This window comes from Acanthaster planci, linkage group LG15 (genome assembly GCF_054643075.1).
Source record: "Acanthaster planci isolate LZ-2023a linkage group LG15, COTS_SCS, whole genome shotgun sequence".
Lineage (NCBI taxonomy): Eukaryota > Metazoa > Echinodermata > Asteroidea > Valvatida > Acanthasteridae > Acanthaster > Acanthaster planci.
Window position 1 is genome coordinate 1,989,246 of NC_141791.1, and position 14,910 is coordinate 2,004,155.

The 14,910-nt window shown below is 42.4% G+C and overlaps 2 protein-coding genes across 3 annotated transcripts in view; one reads left to right on the top strand and one right to left on the bottom strand.

Moving 5' to 3' along the window:
* Positions 1-8,032, bottom strand: part of LOC110974570 (serine-protein kinase ATM-like) — a 28,703-nt gene extending 20,671 nt beyond the window's left edge. For both annotated transcript variants that reach the window (XM_022226310.2, XM_022226309.2), the window contains exons 1-18: positions 7,546-8,032; positions 6,810-6,972; positions 6,199-6,285; positions 5,718-5,882; positions 5,386-5,551; positions 4,801-4,963; positions 4,435-4,539; positions 4,118-4,197; positions 3,936-3,996; positions 3,660-3,847; positions 3,185-3,292; positions 2,913-3,047; positions 2,088-2,216; positions 1,673-1,879; positions 1,253-1,565; positions 948-1,073; positions 572-817; positions 21-186 (exon numbers count right to left, since the gene is read on the bottom strand). In XM_022226310.2, coding sequence (XP_022082002.2) covers positions 21-186; positions 572-817; positions 948-1,073; positions 1,253-1,565; positions 1,673-1,879; positions 2,088-2,216; positions 2,913-3,047; positions 3,185-3,292; positions 3,660-3,847; positions 3,936-3,996; positions 4,118-4,197; positions 4,435-4,539; positions 4,801-4,963; positions 5,386-5,551; positions 5,718-5,882; positions 6,199-6,285; positions 6,810-6,972; positions 7,546-7,617 — 2,680 coding nt within the window. In that variant the 5' untranslated portion in view covers positions 7,618-8,032. The remainder of the gene's footprint in view (positions 1-20; positions 187-571; positions 818-947; positions 1,074-1,252; positions 1,566-1,672; positions 1,880-2,087; positions 2,217-2,912; positions 3,048-3,184; positions 3,293-3,659; positions 3,848-3,935; positions 3,997-4,117; positions 4,198-4,434; positions 4,540-4,800; positions 4,964-5,385; positions 5,552-5,717; positions 5,883-6,198; positions 6,286-6,809; positions 6,973-7,545) is intronic.
* Positions 8,033-10,581: 2,549 nt separating this feature from the next.
* LOC110974396 (uncharacterized) lies at positions 10,582-14,736 on the top strand. Its single transcript, XM_022225997.2, has 9 exons — positions 10,582-10,740; positions 10,983-11,133; positions 11,254-11,406; positions 11,683-11,839; positions 11,933-12,039; positions 12,377-12,539; positions 12,848-13,146; positions 13,399-13,570; positions 13,788-14,736. The coding sequence occupies exons 2-9, from the start codon at positions 10,996-10,998 to the stop codon at positions 13,958-13,960; spliced, it is 1,362 nt and encodes a 453-aa protein (XP_022081689.2). The 5' UTR covers positions 10,582-10,740; positions 10,983-10,995; the 3' UTR covers positions 13,961-14,736.
* Positions 14,737-14,910: the final 174 nt, after the last annotated feature.

The following is a 14,910-nucleotide window of genomic DNA, read 5'->3' on the forward strand; positions in this document are numbered from 1 at the left end:
AACGGGATGTGTCATCTCACCTTTGTGGGTGGCACTCTCCTCACTGAGGTTGCTGTTCTCATCGAAGTCATCTTTGCCGTTCCCTTCAAACTCGTCGTCGCATTTAGTATCCATGAAGTCATCGTGAAAGGGATCCTTGGAGGGCGTCTTGGATGAGGAACCTTTGGTGGAAGTACTACTTTTGCCCTTGAAAAAATGACAAAGAAATCCATGTTGTTCCTCCTTGAAGAGGTGTCACTTTTCTTGGCTTGCTGGTGATAAGTTGTAACCCTCAACACTTACATCTTTCTGGACATCGCAAATGCAACCCTTATTTTAAAAACAAACTGTTTGATTCGAAACTATTTTGGATTATTTATTTACATTAAAGAAAATACTTATATGTTTATGAAAACTTAGAGTACCTTGGGCTTTGTTGTATTTTTATCAGGCATACAAATAACAGATAATTTGCAACTTTGCAGTCACGATATCGAGGAAAACACACTCTTTACGGTTCCCATCTGTTACAAAATAAAACTCATGAATAAAAATTGGAAAATGTTAAATATTCTGATATGAGGAAAAATACCTTTTTCTTGACGATTTCGAACAGGGCATTCAACAGGTCCCTTGGTGTGATGGACCGGCACATTTCTGCCACCCAGCTCACCGATCCCTGAGCCACCTGACCGGCAAGAGAATGGTCCCAGGTTAGCATTCCCTCTAAGGCCAGGACAAGAGACGACAGCGACTGGAGTTTGGCCTTGCCATCGGCGGCTGCGTCACTCTTACGCCAAAGGTTGCCCAGTGCTGCGGTCACTCTCTTCAGCAATGTCTGTCGACACCAGAAAAGTATGCGAAGTAACAACATCATGACATCACACTTCTTTTCAAATTCCTAGAGTTCCGTCAATCAAGATTGGAAAATTAATTTTGGGCCCAGCTGATGATGTCACATTTCTTACCTTCAAACTATCCCCGAGTTTTGAATGTGCTACCTCTTCTTCTGAGAGCACGCCAAGTTCTAGCAAGACGGCAAGTGTCTTGCAGAGTAAGTTGGCATAGTGGATCAATGCTTCTCCACACGTAGCCTGTATGATCATAAAGAAATTTCAAATTTGTTCACTCAAATCATGCCAAGTTTTCATCCCCTTGGGGCCTATCAAAACAACATCTAAGTCCTTCCCCGCATTTACGAGAAGGGTTCAAGGAGATAACCTGACAACACTGCAGAGTTCTGTGGTATACAAACTCTCGATTTCTGACTTGCCTCACTGCTGTTAAAGTCTAGCACCTGCACCCCGACTCTTTCCAATCCTTGCATCAGGCTTTGCTTCACACTTGACACCACGCTGGAGGACCCAACCGCAGGTCTCTCCACGATGCTCTTGCACTTCAATGGTTCCTCCACTGAGAAATCAAAGGAGGACCTAAGGTGCAACATCTCTACATCTTGGAGTGTTTGCTCCATGTTGTCGACGGTAGCTGCTGGGCTTCTGGTGTAGGGTGTGACGTGGGGTACGTTGTGTGTGGTGCGCTGGGTAAGTGCACCCAATACATAGGCAACCAGAGTTGTTGGAAGGCTAAAAACAGAAAATGTTCATTTATTAAACCAGCTGATTTAACAAAACAATCTCCCGAAAACTAAAAGAGACCTTTGACTATTTTTTTGGATAATGCAAATAGTTACCACTTCAGAAGCTTTACAAGGTGTAGTCTCTCTCCAGGCTCATCTTGGTCCTCTGCTGGCAGCAGCCAGCTCAGCAACTGGTGTCTTAATGGGTGGTTACCCTTAGTGATGGCTGATGTGGAGCCTATGATGCTGCTCCCCTGGCAAACATGGTTCTCCGGCAGTGAATGATGTCTGAGATAAGTTGCCAGAAACTGGACGGAATGGCTGGGAAAAAAAGGGAACCTCTGTTAGCGGAGAAAAAAATCTTCCACGCTAAGCAAATTCTGCAACTCAACAGCTCTGAAATTCCTAAAACACAAATTAAAGAACTTGTCTACAAACAAACGTTGATCAAAAGTCAGCTTGTACTGATTAAAGTCTCTTTTCACTGAAACAAACACGGAGCAATTTTAATGGAGGAAGAGCAAGGTACCTGGTTGGAGGCGTTGAGTCAGCGATAAACAGCCTCCAGTGTTCCCTATCTGGATTGACTATCCCACAATGCAGCAGACAGGTCAAAAGGTCAAATCCATGTGACTCTGTTGTGTGCAGGCTGATGGTTCTACAGGACATTAAAAAAAATTCAAAATCACTTAAAACCAACATTTTCACCACCTCATATAGACTCTAATTTTTAAATTCCTTGACCTATTTTAAAATAGGAAATGGAAGAATTGGCAAATCTTGGAAGGTTTGGAGATTAAAAAAGACACGTTGGGGCCGAGTAAATTCAAATAATTTACTAGTTGAATTTTCGACCTTCCATTCGATTGAATGTCCAAATATTTTGTTGTACCGACCGGCAGATTGTTGAGTAACAAACCACATACAAAACCAGTTGCAATAATGCACACAATTATACATTATGATCAAAGTAATAGCTTCTCACATCTAAGAGCACCTCCTGCCACAATTTAGCAAGATTAAGAGACGAACAATACTCCTTGCCCTGTTGAAAACTTTTACTTTTTTTAAATTGTGTAATGAATTATTTACATTTTGAATCAATTTTCATTTGAAACTGCTTGAAACAAACCTCCATAGTGCAATTTTTCTCGTTTAAAGCAAAGGAAATTCCCCGTTCCCTTTCATGAATTTTGCATTCAAATATTCAAATTCGGAAAGTAATATTCGAATATTTGATAAACGATCGAATAGTTGGATATTCGGCACAGCCCTAAGACAGGTTTTTGCAGGGAATGGAGGCCTGCTTTTAAACAAAGCAAAGTTTTGAGATATGAGTATTTTGTCTTCTCACCTGATTGCACATGACCAGACTTTGGTCCATTCAGTGTGCAACGCCATTCTCAATCCAGAGGGTAAGTTCCTGTGCTCGCACTGGCACAGGGCCAGCGCCTGCAGAGTCTGCAATATCCAGGTCTGTATCTCTGCTCTGGAAAATTATCGGCAGTTGTGAAAAAATCAAGAGCAGAAAGGGCTCTCCACTTTGGTATGTTTAAAAGGAAATAACAACCGTTCAAACTGATGCGAGAGGAGTTTGTCTCAGTTAACTTTATCTATTAAAGTTACCTCTTTGTCTCGGCCTGTACTTGTTGCAATGTGGACACTAACGGCTGGAGCTGGTCCTCGGGCAGGCTGTTAGGATACTTGTGCAAGAGTGTCCTCAGTAATTGCAGCCTGGATAAAAAATTGGTCCCCCCCAAAAAAATTAGAATGCAGTCAGATTTCAGAGAGAATTCAGCCCAAAATGATTATCGATCAAAGGGGTTTATTTCCCCTTTTCGGCAATATTTCACCACCAGCTCATTAAACCCTAAGATCCCATGTAGAGACGGTAGTCTGCTGACTTGGATTGAATTGAATTGAAATAATCCAAAAATAAAACAACAATTCCACCGTGACAGAAGCTAACTTTCCCTGTTTATTCCATCCTTAACTCTGTTTTGGGTGGCACCAAAAAATTGAAGTTTGTTTCACAGGAAACGAAAACCTTAATAATAAGTACGCCTGATATTGGAGGGGAAACAAACTGAAGAGGACATACCAGGGAGTCACGTTGGCACTCCGCCCCTGAGTGGCCACCATGTCTTGCAGCACAGACCAGCCCGGTTCCACTTTGCGGCGTTTGGCTCCCCCTCCACCCTGAGGGAAGGACCGCGAGCTGCCAGGCGACTGGCTAGAATCTGAAATGACCTGGTTCACATCCACTGCAGCGTAACTTGCAGAGAACACCTTTTGATCACAAAGAATGACTGGTCTAAGGTTTGGCCAATTACTCTGATTCGCTTCTAGTCGTAACACATTTTCTGGTTCATCTTACCTGATGACAGACATCAGCGGCTAAGTCCACTAAGGCAGCCTTGAAGATAACTTCTCGGCTTCTGCACAAGGATGAGAAAGGAGATCTTAGAAAAGGTCTGTCGGAATCCAAAGCAATGATTAAAATAGTCTTACAAAACCTTACAAAAACTTTGTATACATCTTCGGATCTTTTTGACTTACCCTGTAGCCTTCAGTTTCATCCGAGATCCCGCGTGTCTCCACTCATCAAAGATCAACTCATAAAGTTGCTGCAAGTGGCTCTGAAAAAAAAAGGCCAAATTCAGTAAATCTGGTGAGTAATGACCCAAGATTTATCCACCTAATGGTGAGTCTTAAGATTTGATGACCCTCAAGGGTCAAAATGGTTTCCTGCGTGCACGCACTTGCTGGGCCAATCAGATGCAGCACAGAGAGAAAACAAACTGACCAATGAAAGAACAGGTGACATTACTACCCACCCTCTGAAAGAAATCAGGCCACCAGTCTAACTATATTACCTTCCAGATGGTAAGGTCAGCAGCATATGCCCCCTTCCCTTCCTGCAAAACCCCCTGGGGGTGGTGCAGCCTCAGCTGAAGCCGTAGGAAAACAACAACTTCATCCTGAAACATAACCAGACAAAAAAGCAAAGAAACCTAAACATTAAAGGCTATTCTAGCTCCACACACACACAAAAAACGGTTGCTAGTTTTAAAGATTCTAATAGCTTCCTATTCAAAAATCTATTCATTTCCATCTTAATGCTGTACGTTCATATTCACAAAAGTTTCAGTAATTAATTTAAGGAGACAAAGTTCGTTATGGAATGATGCACATGTCCGGCTGCTTAGATTCTCTCAACAGACATAAATAAGACGCTCAACCTTGACAGTGGTGGCCGAGTTGTTCTTCCACACGTGCAGCAGGTTGCTCATAGAATCTTCGCCCAGCTTGCAGAGCTGTTTCCGACAGTCGCTGGCCACGGTCAGAGAGAACATGTTCAGTGCTGCTACAATATTCTCTATGACTGTGGCACTCCGTTCTGACCTATTCAGAATAAGAATGCAATTATCCATTTCAGTTTGATTCCACAAAAACTTTTTAAAGTGAAATTCTAGCACATTATCAACTTTTCCAGGCCTTACTTGGTAACCTGCCAACTTGCAGATGGCCATCATTTCTGAGAATCGAGACAGAAATTGTGAAACCCATTTAAAACAGGTCAAGATAAATACAAAAACAGGTAACTGGCATTTTGTTTATGGATCCAGACATTTTTCACAACTGGGTTAGGATTTCAAAACTTTGATTTGACTGGCAATGCCAAAAGCTCAGTTCTGTTAATAAGCCACTTGATTTGGTCTGGGAAAACCATAAGTAGTACACATAGCATGAAAGTTTGACTGGTAACCTATTTTATGGCCATTATAGAATTCAGGCATGCCCTAGTAAGCGAAGACTGTATTTACCTAAGTTTACCAACCATCCGGGTGAAGAAACTGAACATGGACGACCGACGAATGTTGCTCTGCACCACGGCACCAGCCAAGACGGACTTCACAATCCTTGAGAGGTGGTCTTGGCTCAGCCCTGGAATGGGACTGTGCAAGGCCTTGCAGAACTGAATCAGAAGATCTGTGGGGAAAAGGCAACAAACTGTCAACGCATCGGGAATCAGTTGAGGGTCCCAATATAAGAATGCTTTCTGAGCTCAGCACGCTGAACGGATGCTATGCCCAAAGCATCTTCTCATCTTCTTCAATATTTACTGTCGTTATAACATTTTCTCCTTGCCACGCACCATGCCAGGTTGACGGCGTCAGCTCGCAGTAATAGGTGCGACTCCGCAGCAGGTCCTTCTGCAGCACGCTGCAGCAGTCGACTCCAAATGCGGTCGCCGTGAATTCATCCTTCATCAATGCCAGCACGTGTTCGACCACGCCGGCACACCCCAGACGTTTACCACCTGCTCAAAATGAATGTCATCAAAACCGAGCTCTAAAAACCTGCAATTTCCAATGAATGAACTGAAAATATTAAAGAACCTCCTCTGACAAACTCTAACGGTCACTGGGTTTAGCTTATTCATCAAAAACCAGTATCCAATTTCACATAGCACTGTTTAACCACTTTAAAATCTTGACTATCTTTTGAAAGTAATGTACATTTCTCCTTGTTGTTTGTCATTATAAGTTGGTTGGAAAAAGTGTCCTAAGGTTGCCACGTCAATGTAGCAAATTCGTTAGAGATTTTGAGGATTCACGAGGAGATGTAATACGTACGTTGGTTTGCTATGCGGACAAACCACTTCAAAACAGCGCCGACTTCTTGCTTCTTGCGATCCCTCGTATTGATGCTGGTACTTGAAGCTGAAGAATAAAGCAAGCTCACAAGTCAAAAAATCGGGCTGTCGAATAAGGCGAGGAATAAAACAGGGTTGTGGACCGAACTAAAACTGTGCAGAAACACCTAGCAGAACAAAGCAGGGCTACACATCCAAATCAGTCCGCAGGGCGAATACAAGAATGAATATCCAGCCTGAACTGTCGAACAATGTTACAGATTATATGCTACCTGGTGGGAAAGAAGGGAACCTGCTGGCAAGCACGCGCAGATTAAAGCTGGTGCGAAAAAAGATTGAGGCTGCAGAATAAAGCAAGGTTATAGACTCAATTCAGGTTGAGGAACAAAGTTAGTTTATGGGGCTACAGAACAAAAGGCAAATCAAAGCTCAAAAAACCCAAACAACAAACTATTTTCCTTAACATGATAGAGGGTAATACTCTTGGCAAAAATGGAGAAAAAATGATAAAATACCAACGAAGCAGGGATGGGAAAATCCCGCCCAATCTGCAGAACCTTGACCATGTAAATCCACTAGACCGCAACCCACCTCCTTTGTTCTTCTTAAGATACTCCGCCTCCTTCAGCATGTAAGCGCTCACAGCTTTGAAAGCTGAATCCCAAGTGAAGCCACGCCCCTCATCGGTGTTCCGATCCAACTGACGCTGCACCAATGGCCGATTCAGCTCCCGCCTCAAGGATTCAATATATTTCTGAAGCAAATTGCAAGATAATCAATCACGTGCTTTTCTCTAACTTGCAAGTTTTCAGCACAGAACAGAGGACTGAAACATCAATGATCGAGTCAACAGCACTCATTTATGTTATTTCTTTTCTTCTGTCTTTCCATAAATGCTTCTTTGAGCCAAGTGCTTCAGTTTCCGTTTGAGTAGATGTAGTTGAGACAATTTAACACTTGTGACAGGAAATGTGACCTTTTTCTATGAAAAGCTTTTTACGGATTGGGGAACTGGCATTTTCTTTGCGGGGGTGGCTGTTTTGTTTTTCTCATGACACTGTAGAGTAACTTGTACCACATTTTTTCTTCATGTTGGACTGTTGAAATAGCCTCTACTTCATGCATATCTGATTTTTCACCTTTTCTTCCGACACCCACAGAGGAATTCCTCCATGCAGAGCAAGGGAAGCATGCCTCAGGCTGTGGCATCTGACTAGCCCCCAGAACAGTGTGGCAATGTGTGGGGTCCACTGTCCGCCCCATTCCCACGACGTCGGACCCCACAGTTCTGGGGGTGCATCTGACCACAGACTCATGAAATTCCTACCTTCCTTTCGGTGACCTTGTCTGAATCTAGGTGATCACAGCAGTTGCGAATGGATATCAATACTTCAGACATGTTGATCAGGTGTTGATTGAGGAGGCATAGGTAGCTGGAGTGATAGGTCTGGTCAAGATCCTGTAGAGGTAATACTGCCAACAAGAGTAACCAGTGGTTACTCTCTCATTACGACAGATGCCGACTGACTGTTCGAATTGTCATCATGAATTCATGTCGTGCCTGCTGCCGCATCAGACTTGTCAGACGCCTGTTTTTCTGCAGAAAGGCAACTTTAACAACGCGTTATAAATAACGTCTGCCAACCAGATTCGCTAGAAAAAAAAGAACAGTAGAAATGCTAAGACTAAGAGTACTTAGTCAAACGTGACAATAAGTTTTTTGTTAATTATCAAATGGCATTCGGGAGACAAGCTAGATTCATGCGGAAGTCTTTCAAGTTTCATCCCTCATCGTGTCAAAACAGTATTTCTCACTTTTCAGCACGATTAGTCTGCGTCCTCTAATTTCATTAATGACTCTTAGTATTTAAGTCTGGGTACAAGACAAATTTACCAAAAAGGCGCGCCACGTGCATTTTCCCGCCGCTTGGTGGCGTCGTTTGCCTTTAAGACTATCTGAAGTAAGACTTATGCAGTTTTCCAATATTCGACCGCGACTCGGTCGGAGGCTTCAACATTTTTTCTACCTAACTTTGAAGTTGTAAACGCGACAGTTAGTCTGATAGGGCCACAGAACATCAAGTCAGATGTAAAAGAGCCAAACGTTACGGTGCTTAAATTCATTAAAATGCTTCATGCCTACAACCAGAGATTGGTTTAGAGACAAAGCCATCGACGGAGACGAAGTTGAGTATTGGAAAACGGCCCAAAAGCGGCCACGTAACGACTTGCGTAATAATAAGCTCAGGACGAATAAAGTACACTTTCTTAGCATAATGCATATGGCGTGCGTCGTTCTACGTGGTCTCCTTTTCTGTCTACCAGAAAGACCTATCTTTCTAAATATCTAATTTCCTAATTAATTAAAATAAGAAATATCTAAGCTTCTGAATAACTAAAAGACACAAGTTTGAAATAATTTAGTTACTCGATCAGGAATTAAGCTATTTAGTTACTTAAGTATCTAGTTATTTGGAAAGCCATCTGAGTAAGTTCCGAAATACGTATATGTCTCGGAATGTTTAAATTCCCAAATGCCTATTTTGCAAAGTATAAATAGCACTATTGTTGAGTGGCTAAATTCCTAAGTGACTCAAGTTTCAAATAATTAAGTTACTTAGGAATGTAGTGCTAAGTGACTAAAATTCTAAATACCAAAACTCAGAATGACTAAATTCGTAAACGAATTAAGTTTCAAATAATTTAGTTACCGAGGTATAAGTTAGGTATTTAGTTATTCCCAATGCTTTGTAACGAGTTCCCATATACGTAGAGGTATCGGAATATCTAAATTCCTGAATGTGTATCTTTCTAAATACCTGATTTCCTAAATAAATACAATTCTAAATACCAAAATTCGTCATACCTAAATTCCTACTAGCGACGCAAGTTTCAAATAATTTAGACACTCAGGAATTTAGCTATTTAGTTATTTAGGTATCTAGTTATTTTGAATGCTATCTAAGTAAGTTCCGAAATACGTATATGTTTCAGAATATCCAAATTCCTAAATGCCTATTTTTTAAATTATCTTAAAGTTGCAGGTACTGATATGAGCATCGACATCAAGTGGGTGGGTTACTAAGACTTGATTAATTAGCGCAACTAATCATATCATGTTTCATTCTGTAACTACTTATAATAAAGTCTCAAAATTTATTTCAATACATTACCATTAAAACAGTGAAAAATGGCATTGACGTCACATATTTCCATAAAAGGCCATGTCCGTACTACTTGGATGGATTGGAGCCACCAGAGTTCAGGACGTTGTGCAATAATTTGCAATGGGTAACCATTGATAAATCTTGCGCATCATCACACAATGCTATACTATAATTTCAATAAATCAACTATCATAATCGATCATGAGATTTGCTATCATTTCTAGCTCACGTTTACAATTGTTGTTGTTATTTATAATCGGCTTCTAAATTTATTGATGTGCAATAAATCAAAACAGTAGCCTAAAAGTACCACAGGCGTGGAAAATTTCACTAAAGTCAGTGTTGCAGCATTGTAGTCGGTAATTCACCAGTTTTTATGACTGAAATTTGATTTGAAATCGCACTATTCGAGGAATGCCATTTCGACAGTTTGAGGAAGATCTAAACATGCAGTGATGCCCAAGCACCAACGAGGGAGCCCACAAAGCACCAATTGAAAAGGCCGAAGGCCGCATGCGCCGTAGCCCTTCCCTGAGGTTTATATACCAGGCAAGATGTAGGACGGAGGGTACCCCCCTTACCTACCCAATCCCTATACACACTCTAGACTATTGTTACCTAACACATCCCCCCTAGAAGTCTCTCCGTCCCATATCTTGCTTCAAATGGAGGTTTACGTTTTCCTCGATTCATAAATCCGTTAGAGGGCGCTAAACCCCAAGAGGCATTTTATGCAGCGGATCGGGGGTACAATGCAATAGAACAGGACGAATTGGGAGTTTGTCAGTCACATGCTGAAGCTAGGTTCTCTGCGTGCAACAGATTTTTTTATAATTAAATTTACCAATAGAATGAGATATTGATCCCTTTAATGACGGATAGCTTTGAGAATCTTTGAATTAAACATGATACTTTTTTGTCTCCGCAATGACAGACCTGTCCTTATTGAAGTGTTTATTGATCATGGCAATGACAAATGCTTCAAATATTAAAGCTATCGACCAGACAAATAGCATTAGCATCGAAACCAATCTGTCCTTTCATCTGAGCTTAATATCATCTTGACAAGATGATTGAAAGAATTCCGTAAATCTGGATATCGAATTTCTTCATCATGGTCTTAGGAAGATGGAAATATTGAACAAGTTGAAACGAACAGTTGATTGTGTCTGCCGTGTCATTTTGAGGTGGATAAAGGTGCCACCAAAATACGATCTGGCATTAACCGGAATCTGACGCGTCGATGAAGATGCAGTACTTTAAAAGGCCTTTTGGGAGGGCTTTTCTTGATTACTCTACGGCGTGAAGTTAAATCCACCTGAACAGCGTTGTTGCACTTCGTCAACGTTTCAAAGGTATGATCCGTTTTTATTATGACGTGAACATCATTCGGAGATTTTCCTCCTTCAAAATGGTGCACTTTTAAAATTCGCACAGTCATTACAAAAATACAGTTCCCAGAAATGTCGATTATGTCTCTTATGCCTCTGAATTTATATCTTTAGAAATTACACAGAAATCTCACAGTGCCACTGGTACGATTTTTGCTACCATTTCGAGCGGGAAAATGACCGAGCGATTTTTGCTTCCGTTTCAGTCGGATAGTGATCATGCGTTGTCGTGAGCTCCAGGCCTACTTTTTCGTCGGTGCTCTGTGGGCGTTGCTGCAGGCAAGCTCCGGCTACTCGCCGCCTGTGATACAGAATTCGGACGGCTCATTGGGCGGCCAGTACTTGATCAAGATTAAGGTAAAGATCTCTCTGATGGCGTCAGTTCCAACATACAGCACACCTACCCATGTCAGAAGTGAATACACTGAAACTGATATGGATTGTAACTCAGTAGCTCGTATTTCCATTCTCACTTAGGCGGGGTATGACATTGATGCAGTGGCCAAGGAAATCGAGGACCTGATTGTTCCGGATGACAGCAAGAGTAAAGTCCACGCCGAGATTAAGCATAAGATTAAGAATGTAGTGCCGGTCATCGTAGCAAGACTAAATTTCCAAGCCCAAGAAAAGGTGCTAAATGACATGACCTCGCTTAAAGCCTTTTCAAATGTACAAACAAATCCAGAGAGCAGAATTAGGAAAAATATTACTGCATTATATTTTGAACGTTTAATACCAGCCTTTAAAATGGCAACTGCTCTAAATTACTGTGTAAATTCCAACAAAATCGATGACAAACTTCGAAAAACCGAGGGGTCCTACGATATTTGGTCTTGGAAATATTGCAAGTTGTAGTATTTGGTTATTGGTTTCATTTCCGCTTATTATAGCCGACTTTTTCTATAGATCCAGACAGTTGCGGGTATTGAATATATTGAGGAGGATGGCATAGTCAAGGAGGAGAACTTGGCTTCAGATAAAGACACCAAAGTCCCGAAAGACTATGGGTTAGACAGGATCAACCAGTTGGATAGTGGGTTGGATGGAAACGTCACCATCAATGGTAAACTGGACTAAACACTGAATACTCTTCCACATACTATTGTCAATATCTCAACATCAGAAGATGTCCAAAGTATTTCCTTCTTGGTTACAGGGGACGGTTTTGGTACAAACATATATCTTCTGGACACGGGAATTCAAGACCTCCATCGTGACTTCGAGTGCCGTGCCCGACATGCCTATGACGCATTTGGAGGTGACGTAAGTACAAAACCTGGTTGGTTTGAGTTCGCACCATTTGTGATCAGGATTTTCACCAGCGTGCAGACGTTTTTTGGTCCCCTCTTCCGTGAAATCTCTTTGGTTTGCTTCAAACTCCACAAAGTTTACCCTCACCAGAACAATCAAATGGGGAATGAAGAACAAAACAATTGAAATATACATGTACAATCAAATTTCCCCCTCGGGGTTCCAAAGCAACGATTACGTTAACACTTTCGACAACAGGTTACCAGCCGAACTGTGAACTTAAATTGTTTGCTCAGGAAAAATATCGATACTTAGATGTTTCACCTGAACCAATGATTGTACTCGGCAGGGCTTCGACACTTGCACAGGCCACGGGACTGCGGTTGCTGGCATTATAGCTGGGAGCCGCTACGGTGTGGCCAAGCGGGCAACCATGCACTCCCTCAAAGTCATTGGCTGCGAGGCTGAGACGGGAAGTTACGAAAACCACGCCGTCAGCTATGTCATGCTGGGTATCAACAAGTTTTAAAGGGGCACAATTCAACATGAACAAGCGAACTAAGAAAGAAAGAACAAAACGAGAGAGGAAAAACAAAGACAATAAAATCAACTTTTTTAAAGACGTACAAGACTCCAAATTTGCTGAAGATTGTGTAAATGTCTTTTTGCTTTCAACTGAAAGTTACTAGGAGTCGTTTCATACATTGCGCAACTAGAATACTTATCGGCCATGAAGGTGCAAATCACAATGACAGTGGTAACAACGACCAAATCCACGATCGTAACAATGACGCTGCATTATGTTCCTTATCCGTGATAGGCCTTGACTGGGTGATGCGGAACAAAGTGTCCCCCTGCGTAGTGGTGCTGGCACTCTCGTCCGGCGGGTCCCCGGTCCTGGACGAGGCCGTCAAGACTATCCACGACGCGGGCTGCGTAGTGGTGGCCGCGGCCGGCAGAAGCGAGCTCGCCAAGACGGACGAGGGCCAGCCCAAGTTCTTCCCCATGGGCCTGGGCTACAGGGCACCCCTGCCTCCCACCACGCCCGATCCCAACAAGGTCGACCTCGATAACTACATCCATGAGGCGTGCGCGAGGTCACCAGCACGATCCCCATACGTGCGTCCATGTAGAGTGTTGTTTCTGGTTTATCTATAAAGAAGCACATAGAGGTTTGGCGTGACAACCATCTTGCAGGGCAGATCTTTTGTTCCACAGTGAAACCTTCCTTGTGCATACCCTGTGAAACAAAAGCACTGGCCTGCAAGATGGTAGCTATGCAAACCCTCTATTCATTTACAGAATCGAAAATATATTGGTTAAAGTTTCCTCTTGATGCAGTAACGGTCAACGAAAGACATCATTTCATAGGTTGTCACCGTAGCTGCAATAGGGTCGACGGACACAGTGCCGTCGTGGAGCAACACAGGTCTCTGCGTCGATCTCTTTGCCCCCGGTGAGAACATCTACACCGTCAACTTTAAGAATGACGACGACTTCTTTTATGCCAGCGGCACTGCTATGGCCGCTGCGTATGTCGCAGGTTGGTGTTACAGTGTCGCCATGATGCATTTATATCAAGAGGGCGCCAGCTCGCCAGAACGCCTGCCCTACTTTCCAAAGTTTGTAAACATTCGTTTTAATATCAACAGATACGCCATCGCCGACTTGAACAATTGAAAATGTGTGGACCTCGTTATGCAAATCATATTTCCACTGTTATAATTTAGGTTGTTGGTTCGTTTGGTTTTTCCACCAAGGTGCAGCGGCAGTTCACATTGCCAACGGCGTAACAGAGGTCCCGGATATCCTGCCACCACAAGTGGTCAATAACCTGGTCAAGATGAAGATCTTGAAAGATACGAGCACCTGCATGGTACTGAATGCGGGTGAAGGCACTCCAAACCGCCTGCTTTACCTACAACCTAACTAGAGTACGGTGATGGGGAGGTATTGGCGTCGATAAAGGTTACGTTAGATTTAGGGGCTCATCAACAAAAGACCATGTCGTGCGAACAAGTGTCGAACCTCATGGTAGATCAACTTTGTTGTACGGCTTTGGCCCGACATTTTATGGACTTGTGGGCTATATTTGTTTTGGTAAGCAAACTTATGCGCTTGGCACAAATCAGCTGTACCAGTCATTTCCCATTATCTTTTGGGCGGTAACCTAAGCATTCATCTAAGCTAAGTGCTAATCCGAACGGTATACCAAGAATATGTTGTTCACTACTCGCTACACGTACAACGTCAACGCTCTTTATATCGATGCCCAAGTTTCAAACACCACACTGGTCTGCGTACATTTTTCTCAATGATGTCATAATACTATAGTAAAAGTAAACAAAAATAGAGAAAATTGTGATTAAGTAAATTTTGTTTCTTTCTTAATGTAGAACCTACAACGACTACAAACTGAAAGTATTTTAGCGTCTGGCACAAGCATTATTACCATCTGTGATGGATTCGATTTGACATCCTTCATCTATGTAGTGCTCAGTATGCTTCATAAGTGATGGCCCAAAACTTGAATCAATCACGCTGAGAATCAGAAACGATTGATTGCAGTAATACCTTTAATCATAAGGTTTCCAAGACAACGAAGTTTTCCGGAGTAGCATCGTGTTAGTTTGTATTCAGAAGCCCCCGTGGATCAATTTTAGCCATTTTTTCACGAATTTACGGAATAAAATGCAAGCACAAACTTCAGAGAGATGTACTGAGTATGTTTTGTCCTGTTCAAAGTCATGCCCTCACATTGTGACCGCTCGCAATGGAAGTAACTTATCACGATCACTGCTGATCGGTAATCGTGGCGATGGTTCCCACCTTCGCAATTCTTCCAAAAGTAGACCTACTCTGGACACATTTGAATATCTGTTT